The sequence below is a fragment of the Scyliorhinus canicula genome, chromosome 3, assembly GCF_902713615.1.
Source record: "Scyliorhinus canicula chromosome 3, sScyCan1.1, whole genome shotgun sequence".
In the NCBI taxonomy this organism is placed as follows: Eukaryota; Metazoa; Chordata; class Chondrichthyes; order Carcharhiniformes; family Scyliorhinidae; genus Scyliorhinus; species Scyliorhinus canicula.
In genome coordinates, this window is record NC_052148.1 from 229,836,781 (window position 1) to 229,851,916 (window position 15,136).

At 43.6% G+C, this 15,136-nt stretch overlaps 1 protein-coding gene across 12 annotated transcripts in view; it reads left to right on the top strand.

Annotated features, from left to right (window-relative positions):
* kiaa1109 (KIAA1109 ortholog) overlaps window positions 1–15,136 on the top strand; it is a 534,122-nt gene that overhangs the window by 477,292 nt on the left and 41,694 nt on the right. For all 12 annotated transcript variants that reach the window (XM_038792378.1, XM_038792369.1, XM_038792381.1 and 9 more), the window contains 3 exons: window positions 376–537; window positions 4,415–4,554; window positions 13,938–14,142. In XM_038792378.1, the coding sequence (XP_038648306.1) occupies window positions 376–537; window positions 4,415–4,554; window positions 13,938–14,142 (507 nt within the window). The remainder of the gene's footprint in view (window positions 1–375; window positions 538–4,414; window positions 4,555–13,937; window positions 14,143–15,136) is intronic.

Consider the following 15,136-nt stretch of genomic DNA (forward strand, 5'->3'; position numbering starts at 1 on the left):
GACGAGAAAAGCAGAGGTGAAAAAAAGACTGCCTTGAAATTTATATCAGAAACTTACAATGCTAGCTGAGGTGATGATTATTTCACCTTGTGTTTCTCACATGATCTCAAAATATTTGCACGTCGACAAATATAATACTGCTGGAATATGCATTCTTTTTGCATGTGATACACTTGAAATTCTAATAGTGGACAGTACTTTAAATTTTAGTTTGTACCTTACATGCTCTACACCATTGGAAAAAAATTAGAATTTTCCATCTGCGTAATCCATAGTTTTAATTTTACTGCTATTATCAGAATTATAAAAATATATTGATACTTTAATAAAAATCATATTTCAGATTGTGTTAACAATAATTAATAATTCTTGCAGCCAAAGGGAAAGGGAGTGGAGGTGTGAAAACTGCAAAACTTTATGCTTGGGTTGCTTTGCAATCTCTTCCTGAAGAAATGGTGATTAGTCCTTGTCTGCTGGATTTCCTAGAAAAAGCTCTGGAAACAATTCCTATAACTCCAATTGAAAGACATTATACAGGTATCTATTATACAAGAGCACATTTATTCTCGTGCCGTATATGTTAATAGTAGTGCACAACCCATTGAGAAAAAAACATGACATCTAACTTGAATCTCCATCTATTTATTTTGTATTCATGCCATGTAGTCCGACTGTTGCTGTGCATTTTGAATGTCTTATCCCAATAATTACATTCAATTTTTGCAATAATTTTTTAAACTTTACTCGTGTTCCTCTTGACTTTAGGCCCCGGGTCACTGTCTGTGTGGAGTTTTTACATTCTCCCCGTGTCTGCATAGGTCTTATCCCAGTATCTGCATAGATGTGCAGGTTAGGTGAATTGGCCACTCTGAATTTCCCCTTAATTGGAAAAATAATTGGGTATTCTGAATTTTTTAAAAAAGATTGTTTTTAAAAAGTTGCTCTCAACCTTCTATTTCTCATCATGAATAGCCCTAGCTTCATAACTCTGCTCCCACTTGTTTATATGTAGTATCCAATGCTCTCCTCGCTACCTCAATTAAGCCTTAATATTTCAAGTGTGTGGATGTGCCAAATGTTTTATAACCTACGTTTGCACCCTTATTGACGATAAAATATTTTAAAGAGTGCCATTTCTTTCCCATCAGCTACCAGACATTGACTGTGAATCTTTAGTGACTGGTCAGTGATCACCCCAAAATTAATTTTGTTGGGCACCCACACATGGAGAACTCATGAGTTTCTTGACCATATACACATAGAAATGCATTTCTCCACTATCTACTGCATACGAATCTCTCCAGTTAACTTACCTAATTCGCCTGAAACCTATTAATTTCTTTATTACCAAACCTTGGAGTATATTCTGGTATAATTTGCATTTTAATAAAAATGCTTTTCATCCCCATCAATTTATTGAATTGGGATTTTTCAAGTAGCCACTTGAAAATTAGAAGGCTGGTTATTATTCTCTAATTTGTAGCCCTGCTACAATGTGAACGGCATTACCAGCATTCTAATATTCTTAAATATTTTGAATTGATGAAATTAATGCACTCGTTAAAATTCATAATTCATGGGGCAGCACTGTGGCAAGTTGTTAGCATTGTTGCCTCACGGCGCTAAGGTCCCAGGTTTGATCCCAGCCCTGCGTTACTGTCGGTGTGGAATTTGCATATCCTCCCTGTGTTTGCATGGGGTTCACCCCCACAACTCAAAGATGTGCAGTGTAGGTGGATTGGCCACACTAAATTACCCCTTAATTGGAAAAAAATGAATTGGGTACTCTTTATAAAAAAAACATTTAAAAAATGTTTTAAATTTCATAATTCAAACGTCAGATTTCACACATCATCTTATGCTGCAATGATGAAATATAGGAAAACATCAAGAAAACTTATTTATCACCTTCCCCATTCACTTGTGGATTTATTTTGCTCTATGTGTAAGAGCTAGTGAACATACCAACTGTGCATCAAAGGATAGAAATGTTGCACATTAGCATTAATCAAACATTAGCTTGTTTATTTGTCCATGCCAATAAACTTATTTCTGGGACTAAATATTTCTCTCACATGTTAATGTATAACTCTTGAATTGATCTGTTTTGTTCTTAGCTGCTTGTTAATCAGAGGTTCATGTGAAGCATTTAAATTTATTCAGGCTTTAATCCTTTTCCATATGCTAACTTCTCCCATATAAACATGCCATTAGAATGGACAGATTTCAAAACAGGGAGCACAATTCAATGGAAAAAAACCTATGTCTGATTTTGGGCACGTTTAGCGGCATGTTTCTTGGTGGCTGCAGCGTCGAAACACACCCCACTATTCAACAGGTCTTTTATGTGGATTTTCTTAAATAGATCAAAATTAGCCATGTACACCTCTCAATTTACTACCTATATTTGGATTAAGAGTATTCTTGTGTAAAATTATTTAGCAAATATGGATAGACATTTCTACCAGGCCAGTCATACCCATATAAAGTAACACAAAAGGGAAGGTAATTATGAATTATCTCTCGTGTTTATCTTTGTAGATTTACCTTCTTCCACACACTTTTCAAAATGTGATGCATCTTAAAGATCACATTTACCTATGTATTGTGTCCTCACATGCTTTGTTTAGTAATGGACTGACCTGAAAATACTGGGGGCAATCTACCGGCTGTTCACGCTGGCGAGATATTCCGGTCCCACGCTGGCGCATGGGTTTCAGGACAACAAGGGGTGCAGTCACCGGGATATCCTGTTGACAACGGTGGGGTCGCCTCCACTGCTGAAAAACACACGGAGGGTTGGTTGGTAAATCCCGCCCACTATTTCTTCTCGCACAATGCATGCAATAATTCAGTAGATTTAGATTTATTGTCACGTCCTGAGGCATAGTGAAAAATATTAGAACATAGAACAGTACAGCACAGAACAGGCCCTTCGGCCCTCAATGTTGTGCCGAGCCATGATCACCCTACTCAAACCCACGTATCCACCCTATACCCGTAACCCAACAACCCCCCCCCCCTTAACCTTACATTTATTAGGACACTACGGGCAATTTAGCATGCCAATCCACCTAACCCGCACATCTTTGGACTGTGGGAGGAAACCGGAGCACCCGGAGGAAACCCACGCACACAGGGGGAGGACGTGCAGACTCCACACAGACAGTGACCCAGCCGGGAATCGAACCTGGGACCCTGGAGCTGTGAAGCATTTATGCTAACCACCATGCTACCCTGCTGACCTATTGTTCAGTGTTGCAGATAGAAACAAATGCAATCAAATGTAAGATATATTAGTTAGCGTATTTTATTAGCGTATAGTCCAGGCACATCGTTCCATACATGAAAAACATAGGACATACGATAAATACACTATGTAAATACATGGACATATCAGGTGAAGCACACAGAATATAGTAGAGAGAACATAGAACATACAGTGCAGAAGGAGGCCATTCGGCCCATCGAGTCTACACTGACCCACAGAAGCCCTATCCCCGTAACCCAATAACCCCTCCTAACCTTTTTGGACACAACAGGCAATTTAGCATGGCCAATCCGCCTAACCTGTACGTCTTTGGACTGTGGGAGTAAACTGGAGCACCCGGAGGAAACCCACACAGACACGGAGAGAATGTGCAGATTCTGCACGACCCAGCGGGGAATTGAACCTGGGATCCTGACACTGTGAAACCACAGTGCTATCCACTTGTGCTACCGTGCTGCCCACGTATCCCAGAGGATACGTAGAGTGATCAGTTAGTCCATAAGAGAATCATTCAGAAGACTGTAGTGCCTCTCTGCACCTTCCTCCTTCCATCTGTGTTTCTGTTCTTCAAATGTGGATTGATGTACTGAGAATTATTTAATAATAGCAATCTTTATTATTGTCAGAAGTAGACTTACATTAACACTGTAATGAAGTTACTTATTGCATTTATTACACTTCCAGAAATACATAAATATTATGCCTGTACCTCATAATTCTAACTTTTATCAAATTGTAAACTGACTCCAACATTGTGACAAATTATTTAATTTATTTTACATTAAACATCAGAGCAGACTAAAGGTTTAAATTGATAACCTTTGATAAAATGTAAATTTTGGATACTAATTTGTATATTGCTGAAAAGGGAGCCATGTTGCTGAAGATATTTGTCTTATACTTATCAGGGCAAATGCAACAATGCCAAATTTGAAAAGATCATAACTATTTACATTACAGGAGAAAAGGGTTCTGATTAGTTGTCAAGTCAACACTGAGGTGTTACCATGGAGAAAGCATGTATCCCTTTTCAACAATATTCGAGTTCTGTATGACCAAGCAAATATTAATTTGAGATATAAAGTGAGATTAAAGAAAGTAATATAGTCTTTACTGTTGATTAATGTGGATTCACTCCAACAGCTCTTAGCTCCCAAGATGAAGATGTGGGTCAGTTTGAAGTTCAAGATGCAATGGAGGAATCAACAACATCTTTAGTATCATCATCCACATCATCGTATTCCTCATTTCCAGTGGATGTTGTAGTTTATGTAAGAGTGCAGGTAAGAATTTATCACACTTTTCCAGGAACAAATATAAAGATTTCTTGGAAGTATTTATTTGTTAAACATTAAATTAGAAAATATTCTAAATTTACAAAAAAAGATAAATATTGCTGAAGTTTGCAATCTATAATTAAAAATCTCGGCTAGAATGTATCATCTCATTGGCTCATGGAAGTCCTTGGACTGAGTCACTGAAATTAAAGATTGGCAACAATCTTATAAACTGATAGGAAAGCAAGCGTATGAATGGCTTCAATTAAACCAAATCATAATCACTGAATTAATTTGTTCAAAGTAGTTTGAGATGCCATTTTTATTTCTGTCTCAACTGAAATTGAAATCTTCTAAATCATTTTTAAATGATTTTGTTAGGACAATGAGATATTCTAAAACAATGGCAAAGTTAAATTATCCCTTCTTGACCTGTCTGTAGCATTTAATATGGTTGACCACCACATCCTTAAATAAGACCTTTCCATCGTGATCAATTTCGGTGGGACTCTTCTTTCCTGGTTCCATTTTTACCTGTTTAATTGTAGACAGGTTATCACTTGCAATGAATGTTAGTCTAGTAAACCTTCTCAGTACTGCTTCAAATGCATTTACATCATTCTATAAATAAGGAGACCGATACTATACACATTACTCCACATGTGGTATCACCAATGCCCTGTACAACTGAAGCATAACCTCCCTACTTTTTAAATCAAATACCCTCACAATAAATGATAACACTCTGTTAATGATCTGTTGAGCTGCTCGCAGAAAAATACTTTTCACTGTACCTCGGTACATGTGACAAGAAACAAATCCAATCCAATAATGCTTTTTAATTCTTCCTGCTAAAATTTCACATTTGCTCACATTATACTCCCATTTTCAGGGTTTTGCCCACTTACAACCTATGTATGTTCCTTTGTAGCCTCCTTATTCCTCTTCACAATTTACTTTGTGTTGTCAGCAACTTTAGCAACCACGCCCTCAGCCCCTTCATCCATGTCTTTTATATAAATTGAAAAACGTTGAGGCCCCAGCACTGATCCCTGTGGCACGCCACCTGTCACATTCTGCCAACCAGAAAAATACCCATTTATGCCAACACTCTCTTTTCTGTCAACTAGCCAATCTCCAAACCATGCCACTATGTTAGCCCTAAGCCATGAATTTTTATTTTATACAATAAGTTTTGATGTGGCATCTTATCAAATGCCTTCTGGAAATCTAAGTGAAAATCGCTTATTGAAATGAAATGAAAATGAAAATCGCTTATTGTCACGAGTAGGCGTCAATGAAGTTACTGTGAAAAGCCCCTAGTCGCCACATTCCGGCGCCTGTTCGGGGAGGCTGTTACGGGAATCGAACCGTGCTGCTGGCCTGCCTTGGTCTGCTGTAAAAGTCAACGATTTAGCCCAGTGTGCTAAACAGCCCTTGTAAAGTACATTCACCAGTTCCTCTTTGTCCAAAGCACCTTTAAAGAACTCCAATAAGTTGGTTTGACATGACTTCCCTTTCACAAAACCATGCTGCCTCTGCCTGATTGCCTTCTATTTTTCCAAGTGACCTGCTATAATTTTGAATGAAGGACTTACATTTGCTATCTTCTAATCTAATGGGACCTTCCCCAAATCTAGGTAATTTTGGAAAATTAAAATCAATGCATCAACTATCTCATTGCCCATTTCTTTCAAGACCTTAGGGTGAAGGCCATCCATGCCAGGAATTTGTCAGCATCCAGACCCTACAATTTGCTCAATACCGCTTACCTGAGAATTGCAATTTTCTTTAGTGCCTCCCTCTCTTCCATTTCATGATTTACAGCTATTTCTAAGATGTTACTCGTGACTTTATAGTGGAGACAGATGCAAAGTATCTATTTAATTCATCTGCTGTAGACCTGCTTTCCATTACCGATTCCCAGATGTACTTTTTATCGGACCAATGCTCACTTTGTTAACTCTTTTCCTATTTATGTATGTATAGAAACTCTTATTGTCCCCCTTTATATTACTGGTTAGCTTTCTCCCGATATTTAGTTTTCCCCCTCCGTATCTATCTTTTTGTCATTCTTTGATTTTCTTTATATTCTTCCAAATCTTCTGATCTGTCACACACGTCTTTGCGCAAATATATGCATTTTCTTCAAATTTAATACTGTCTTTAACTTTTTTAGTTAATCACTGATGATGGGCCCTCCCCTTGGAATTTTTCTTTCTCATTGGAATGTGTCTATTCTGTGTATTCTGCAATATCTCTTTAAATGTTTGCCACTGAACAACTATTTATCTATCCCTTAAACACAGTTGCCAGTTCATTTTAGCAAGCTCCGCTTTCATGCCCACATAATTGCCCTTATTTAAGTTTAAAACACTAGTCTTGGATGCATTCATTATAATTAGATGCCTGTACACCACTCCCGCAAGTAACTTCTTGGCCGGGATTCTCCGGCCAGGTCGGAGAATATACAGGGGGGTGTGAGAATCATGCCACGCCGGGCTGCTGATTCTCCGGCGACCGGAGAATCGGCAGCAATCGTGCCCACGCGGTTGCCGCTGTGCTGGTCGGGGGCCGTTGAAAGCGCCCCCCCTTTCCCTCCACCCCCCCCCCCCCCCCCCCCCCCCCCCCCGGCAATTCTCCGTGCTCGATGGGCTGAGTGCCCTCCAAGTCCCGCCGGCGTGGGTTACGTATGGTCCCACCTGGCAGGACCTCTGAGTTCTGGCTGCGGGGGCCGCCCTAGTGGGGGGATCCGACTCCGAGAGGGGAGAGCCTCCCCGGTCGCCAGGCCCGCGATCGGGCCCTTCCGATCGGCGGGCGGGCTAACTCCCGGGGGGGGGGGGGTGCTTATGTTCCTCCGCCATATTGCCTGGGGGCCGGCGCGGAGACAGCAACCCACACACATGCGCGGACCCACGCCGGCCGTGGTGCGCATGCGCGGACCCGCACTGGCCGTGGCGCGCCGGCTTTCGAGCGCACAGCACTTCGCCACCGTTATAGCCCCCTAGGAAAGGGTGAATGCCTGGGTCGGCGTCGCTTGTGCCGGTTTTGACACCGGCATCAACACTTCGCCGGGATTTCGGAGAATCCCAGCCCTTGTCTTTATAATTTCTCATTGCAACCCAAACCACTTCTACATCCTGGTTTCCTGAACTTAGGTCATCCTTCTCTCATATGCTAATACCATGATTAATTCACAGAGTCATCCTTCTACCTGTTATTAACCTCCTGTCCTCCCTAAATGTTGCATACGCCTCAATAGTCAGGTCCCAATTTATTTCTCTGTAATAGCTATCAGATCATACTTATTACTTTTTATATGCGCTATCAGTTCATCTGTTTTGGTTTCAATGTTACATGCATTCAGATACAGAGCCTTTAGTCTTTTATTAATATTTTAGCATCTAGCAGGGTAGCATGGTGGTTAGCATAAATGCTTCACAGCTCCAGGGTCCCAGGTTCGATTTCCGGCTGGGTCACTGTCTGTGTGGAGTCTGCACGTCCTCCCCCTGTGTGCGTGGGTTTCCTCCGGGTGCTCCGGTTTCCTCCCACAGTCCAAAGATGTGCGGGTTAGGTGGATTGGCCATGCTAAATTGCCCGTAGTGTCCTAATAAAAGTAGGGTTAAGGGGGAGGTTGTTGGGTTACGGGTATAGGGTGGATACGTGGGTTTGAGTAGGGTGATCATGGCTCGGCACAACATTGAGGGCCGAAGGGCCTGTTCTGTGCTGTACTGTTCTATGTTCTATGTTCTAGCCTTGTCTGCTGATTCACTCTTAGATTTGTACTCTCTGTCCCTTCCTGTTATGGTCTGTTTATCATTTCCCATATTGGTCATTTTCTCTCTTGCCTTCTCTCTACTCTACTTTTTGGTTAACTACATCTTCCCAAATTTGAACTCATGTCCCCACTGTTTAATTTAAAACTCCCTCTATTTCCCTAGTTATGCAGCTCGGAAGGACATCGGCCCCAACTTGGTTCAGGTGTAGACCGTCCAAATGGGGTCTCCCAGCTTCTTTCGGCCACGCTGCGCCGTGGTGAGCTGCTTTTCAGGCTCAGAATAGCTGTTGGATCACACCATAAGAATTTGTTTCCCGCCAGCTCTGTTGGTGAGTTCCCCACCGCTATCTAACCTCACTTAAGTCACTTTTCTGGACCCTGGGGAGTTTCTCAGCAGTTTAGCCCACACTCAGAATGATTTTCATCACTGGGAAGCTGAACTCACTGGCCAGACCTGGGGCCCCCCTCTTCAGGCCCCCATGCCACTTACAGGCCCTCCTCTTCCAGACCCCCCATCCTTCAACTCCCCCCCCCAAACTTTCTAGAAGTCCCTAGTTACCTGCTCTGCACCCCACCCCACACCATACCTCCCTCCCTCCACCCTCCTTTCATGGACACGGTCCCCCTCAAGTCCTGAACCTTGGCAGTGCCACTTCGGCAGTGCAACAGTGACAGTGCCAGGTTGCCAGCCTTGCAGTGCAAAGGTGCCCACATTCCAGGAGGAGGGCTGGGGGCCACCATGCCCTATCCCACACCACACAGGCTTCCAATGGCTCGGGAGACACCCCCATACTGAACGGTGCTTAATTGAGGCTTCCCTGGGGCGGGGGTGGGTGCAGTAGATCCTGGGTGAGCTCGCTGAGGTCAGTATAAAACCAACTTAAAAAAAAAAATTTAGAGTACTCAATTATTATTTTTTCCAATTAAGGGGCAATTTAGCGTGGCCAATCTATCTAACCTGCACATCTTTTAGTTGTGGGGGTGAACCCAGGCAGACACGGGGAGAATGTGCAAACTCCATACAGGGCGTAACCCGGGCTGGCATCGGACCCGGGTCCTCAGCGCATAGGCAGCAGTGCAAACCACTGCGCCACCATGCCGCCCTAGGTATAAAACCAATTTAAGCGAGCGCAGCTTGGTCACGCCCATTATGGATGGGTACTGATCCTGACCCCCTCACGAGATCTAGGTAGATGTCGCAAGGCATCCTGGCTACCGGAAGCCCGCGGGAAGCTTCACCCAGCATCACCTCACACTCCCGGTCGAGCGCGACACGTCTGGTAGATCGCGCCCATAGTCTTTTGTCCTCGCCCATTCCACAGTTACTCTTCCATGTCATTGTACCAACACCAGGTTAAAATCCAACAGGTTTGTTTTGAATAACTAACTTTTGGAGCGCAGCTCTTTCCTCAAGTGAATCCTGAGGAAGGAGATGCGCTCCACTAGCTAGTGATTCAAAACAAACCAGTTGGACTTTAACCTGGTGTTATAAGACTTCTTACTATGTCCAACACCAGCACCTCCACATCACATTGCAACCTCTCGAGTTGATTATGGCATTTCACGCTTGTAAACTTGAGATAATCAAAACTCTGCTGCCGATGTCCTTATTTGCACTCGAGCCCCCTGTTTATCTATCATCCAGGTTAAACAATGCCTCAATTCAAATTTTCATCCTTGTTTTCAAATCCATCCTTCCTTGGGTTCATGTTCACTGTAATCTTCTCCCTCAATCCTCCAAGATGGTTGCCTTAGCTAATACTGGCCTCTTGAACATCCATGGTTTTAATTGTTCCACCATCAGTGGGCAAGGGCGGCATGTGGCGCAGTGGATAGCACTTGGACTGCGGCGCTGAGGACCCTGGTATAAATCCCGGCCCTGGGTCACTGTCCGTGTGGACTTTGCACATTCTCCTCATGTCTGCATGGATTTCATCCCCACAACCCAAAGATGTACAGGTTAGGTGTATTGGCCACGCTAAATTGCCCCTTAATTGCAAAAAATGTATAATTGGGTACACTAAATTTTTTTTAAAAATCAGTGGGCCTCCCTTCAGCTGCCTAGACCCCAAACTCTCAAATTCCCTCCCTAAACCCCTGCACCTCTCTGCCTTGCCGTCTCTCTACCTCACTTTCCTTCTTTAAAATGCTGTTTAAAACCTACCTCTTTGACCAAACGGTTTGCTAAATGCTCTCATATCGCCTGTGTAGCTCAGTGTCAAATTTTGTTGTAAAATGCTCCTGAAAAGTTCCTCAAGACCTTTTTTATTGTTAAAAGTGGTATATAAATACAAGTTGTTGTAGTTAAAGATACAGGGCGGGCGTGAATCCTGCCCCGGTGCTCCGACACCGACTGCCGAATTCTCCAGTACCGGTTTTTGGGCGGGGTTTACGCTGCGCCAGGCTGGGGCCGTTGGCAACACCCCCCCCGCCGGCAATTCTCCCGGCCCCAATGGGCCGAGCAGCCGTTTTCGGACAGTCAAGCCTGCGTGAAAAGGACATGGTTCATCCCGGCGAGATCTGGCTTGGAGGGTGGCTAACGGAGTCCTCGGGTGGGGGTGGGGGGTGGATCCGGCCCTGGCGGGCCCCCCCACGGTGGCCTGGCCCGCAATCGGGGCCCACCGATCTGCGGGCGGGCCTGTGCCATGGGGGCACTCTTTCCCTCCCCACCGGCCTCTGTAGGGCCCCAGAATGGCCGGCGCAGAGAAGAAACCCCCTGCGCATGCGCAGGAAACCCGCCGGCGCCAGCCCACGGCAGCCCTTCGCCGCTGTTTGGCGCGATTCCGCAACTTCCAGGGAGCCCGACGCCGGAGTGGCTCACGCGCTCTTGGCGCCGGTGTGGGAGCATCCGGCCAGTTGCAGGAGAATCCCGCCCAGAGTTGACGGAGTTGGTAGCTCGTGAATACAGTTTGTGATGGGGTTGGAAGACAATGACTTTGGGTTTTCTAATATCTATTTGAAGGATATATCTGCTCAGTACCACGTGTTAGTTGTAAAAGCAGTCTGGTAATTTGGAGGCAGTGAAAGGATTAAGTGAGGTGGTAATGAGGTATAATTGTGTGCTGTCAGTGGAAATGGACACTGTTTTCAGATATTACCAAGGGGCAGTATGTAGATGAGGAGGAATGGTTTATCTTTGTCACAGTTACCTTGGTTTTGTTTGTAAACTTGGTAGTAGCATTTGGCAGGGTGGCCCTAAATCAATATTGATAACTATACAGTTGCCTGTGTTACACATTATTGTTTCTTCTACTCCTTTGCCCCTCTCTGTGTGCCTGATGATTGAAATTTGCTTCAGTTCTGATGTTGAAACCTTACCTGGACTTTGGGAGAGCAAAATTAGACATGGAGGCAGGATTTCACTGGGTAAATTTGATAATTCAGAATGAAAGGTTCAGATGGTTTTTGACTTGCTGTTTTGCTGGCAGTTGGAATACATCAATATAATTGGATGCTTCCCCTGCTTGATGAGATCACTTTCTCAACACTTTGTGATCCCTTTGACTGAGCACCAGATTTGAATTGGCACCAGGAAAGGGGAAGTCCACCCTCCAGAGATCACTGGGGGGGGGGGGGGGGGGGGGGGGGGTTCTGGCGGGCACAAAAGCAAGAGGGCAGAAAATCCAACGGGAGTCCTGAAACTGCATTTACGCCGGCTGGACTTCCCACTGAGATAGTCCCTGCAATGAAAGGTTGGGAATCCCATTACCATATGTTTAAATGTCACTAGTGGGCCTCCCCACGTAACGAATTTCCCCCCACCCCCCCACAAGATGATATCACGCTGGCAGGTCTGGATAAACAGGGCCCTGGTGAAGACAACCCATCGAGGGCACACAGGTAAGTAAAGCCCGCACCAAGGGGGGAGAGGGTCATGTCTTGTGTTAGGAAACCAAAGGTAGTTTTAAGGGATTTATATTTGTATTGGCAAACATTAGAAATAAGATATAATTTTAGGTGGGTTTAATTTAATGCTTCTGTGCCTGGAAGGGTAGATCCTCAATGGGCAAAGGGTATGTGTGGGACGTTGATTAAGTCCAACTGTGATGGGGATATAGTTGCTTAGCAACTAGAAGCCCTTGTTAGGAAAAGAGCTTCCTCTGTTGTTTAGTTTACAGCAGTTGGTGACATGCAGCTAGAGGAGAATAGAGAAGTTCCCCTGGCAGCCCAAGAGCAGAGCCCAGCACTGCCAGAGAGTGCTTCCATTGGGGAGGTTTGGGGTGGTGGGGGTTCCCTCGAAGGGGGGGGGGGGGAAATCCTGTGTCTATCGCTGGGGGGGTTCTGTGGGAGAAGAGGCAGTTATGGGTCCATTGGAGAGGGTCCTGTGTACATGGGGGATGGGATCCCATATCCATGAGCGAGGGCAAGGGGGGGTCCCATTTCCATGGTGGGGAGCGCCTGTGAGGGCGGGGGGAGAGGGGGAATACTTTTTTTTTTCAGATTGGGGTGCCGAGGTTGCGTGTGGATAAGGCTAATTCAGAGTCTACCCCGCCAACGTGATGTCGTGGGACCTGCCTTCAGGATTTATTTTGTCTATCTGTCAAAAAATACAGGGGGTAAAGGGAAAAACCGGCAATGCAGCCGCCAGGCTTTACACAGCTTTTCCCTCATGAATTTGTACACAGCCATAAAAAGAGAACATTCCAGCCAGATCTTTGTAGTGTTATGGGCCAGGGTTTAGAGAACCCCAAAGTGTATCATGGAGTTCACCTGACCCACAACTTTTATTAGATTGTGGTATGGGGAGCAGACGGCCCACACTATAGGTGTGGTACAGCAGAAATGGAAAAGTATTTTTTAAAGCAAAACAATGTTTATTCTATAAACGCAAGTTAACCTTTTTAAAACATACAGTGAACATCTTAGCAACCATCAATTCAAATACACCCCTAAAGACTTCAACACTAAGTAATCCTTTAAGCTTTCCTTTTCACAACCATGTGACTTAAAAACAAAACCTTTAACAGAAGCTCATCAGGTTAAAGTCACTACTGAAAACATTTATAATTCCGAATTCGCCAAATGATCAAGAGATAGTCTTTTGATGGCAGAGAGAACAGCAGTACACCTGCTTGGTCTGGCTTTAGCTCCAACACTGAAAATGAAACTAAAACACGCCCTGCAGTAAACAGCCTAAAACAAAAGTAAAAAGCTGACAGCCCAGCTCCACCCACTCTCTGACATCACTGCAGTAGTAAACACCCATTTCCTAAATGTATTCTCACATGACAGTACGCAGCTTTCCTTGAGGTCAGTGATAAGTCCTGTTGCTTCAACGCTGACCACCAATATGTTTATTTATGTTGATAAACTGTGTAATAGTTTTTACCTTGACAGTCATAAATTATGTTTCGTTGTTAAATTTGTTTTATTAGACTGATCAGTGAACCACTTTTGTTTTAGGTTGCTGTAGTCCACTGCTGGGCATCAGTGAACATAATTAAGGCTCTGAATTACCAATAAGCAGCACCACACAAGATCTCCTATTTAATCAGTGTAACTTTTATTGTTTAATTTTGGTAGTCTTACATTATAGTTTTTTTTAATTAATAAAATATGTTTTCATTGATTCACACACCTCCAAATCCCACTTTTTCTTTGTACCCTGTAGCCTTCACAGATTAAGTTCAGCTGTTTACCTGTATCAAGGGTGGAATGCATGTTAAAATTGCCTTCACTGGACTTAGTGTTCTCATCGAATAGAAGTGACCTGGAAAGCTTGGGTTTCTCGCATACATTTGATGGAGCTCAGGTGTCTGCCAGCGCCACTTCACTGCTTGCTCAAACAGTATTAAAAACTGCTACTAACAAAACAGGTATGTAGGTAAAGTCGTAAAAGAGCAGGAACTCATCTCTGCATGTTATAGGAGGAGTTGAACAATAACATGAGGAAACTGTATTAACCCTTGGTTCATTGCTTGTGGATTTCCCATTTTTACAATATATAAGTGGACCTCATACTCTCTGTGGCCACTTATACTTGTTTTTCTCCTAATCCTGATATTACTTGCTTTCACAATTTTGTGAGAATGTGACATTATAATTCAACAGCAGAGTGTATGTATTGTCAGCCTATGTTCGAGATTGTATTTGCTGTTTGTTCTTCAATTTATTTGATTGAAGAACCCCGTTTTGCCACCACTAATTTTATTCATTCATTCATGGCATGTGGGCGTCACTAGTTTGACCACCTTGAACCGCTCCAATCCATGTGTAACATGAAAGTATTACAAGTAAAATATTTTGAATGCTTTTCAGAAAACAACTATTTATTTGCCGATATCAATAAGGTGGGTATGCCTAATCCTCACTTCAGAGTTTTTGGACAGAATTCTTCAGCCGCGCCCACCCGGCGACCAGAAATTCCTGCCCAATGTCAGTGGACTTTTACATGGTCAGTGCCCGTCTGTGGTGATCTTGGGCAGGTGCGGCCGAAGAATCCAGCCCATTGTTGTCATGGTTAACAATGGCACATGTAAATCATTCTCCATTTGCAGAGGAGACCTGAACTATCGTGATTCATGAAGCTGTCGAGTACTGCAAAGTCCTGACCAAAGATCTCTCATGACAGGCTAACTGCGATAAGCTTTAAGGACAATCAACAGCAACTAGCTTCATTTCACACCAGATGCAAGATGTCAATTTAAATTTATGACATCAGGTACCATCCCAAACTAGCCTAAAGACTCCAGCGGGCTTCTTTAAATGTTCTGTATTTCAAAAGAGATATTTTTCTAACATTTCAGCTGTTGCAGCCAAAGTTTTCCTTTTATTTTATTTTATGTCCAGCAAGGCTTATGAACAGACCTT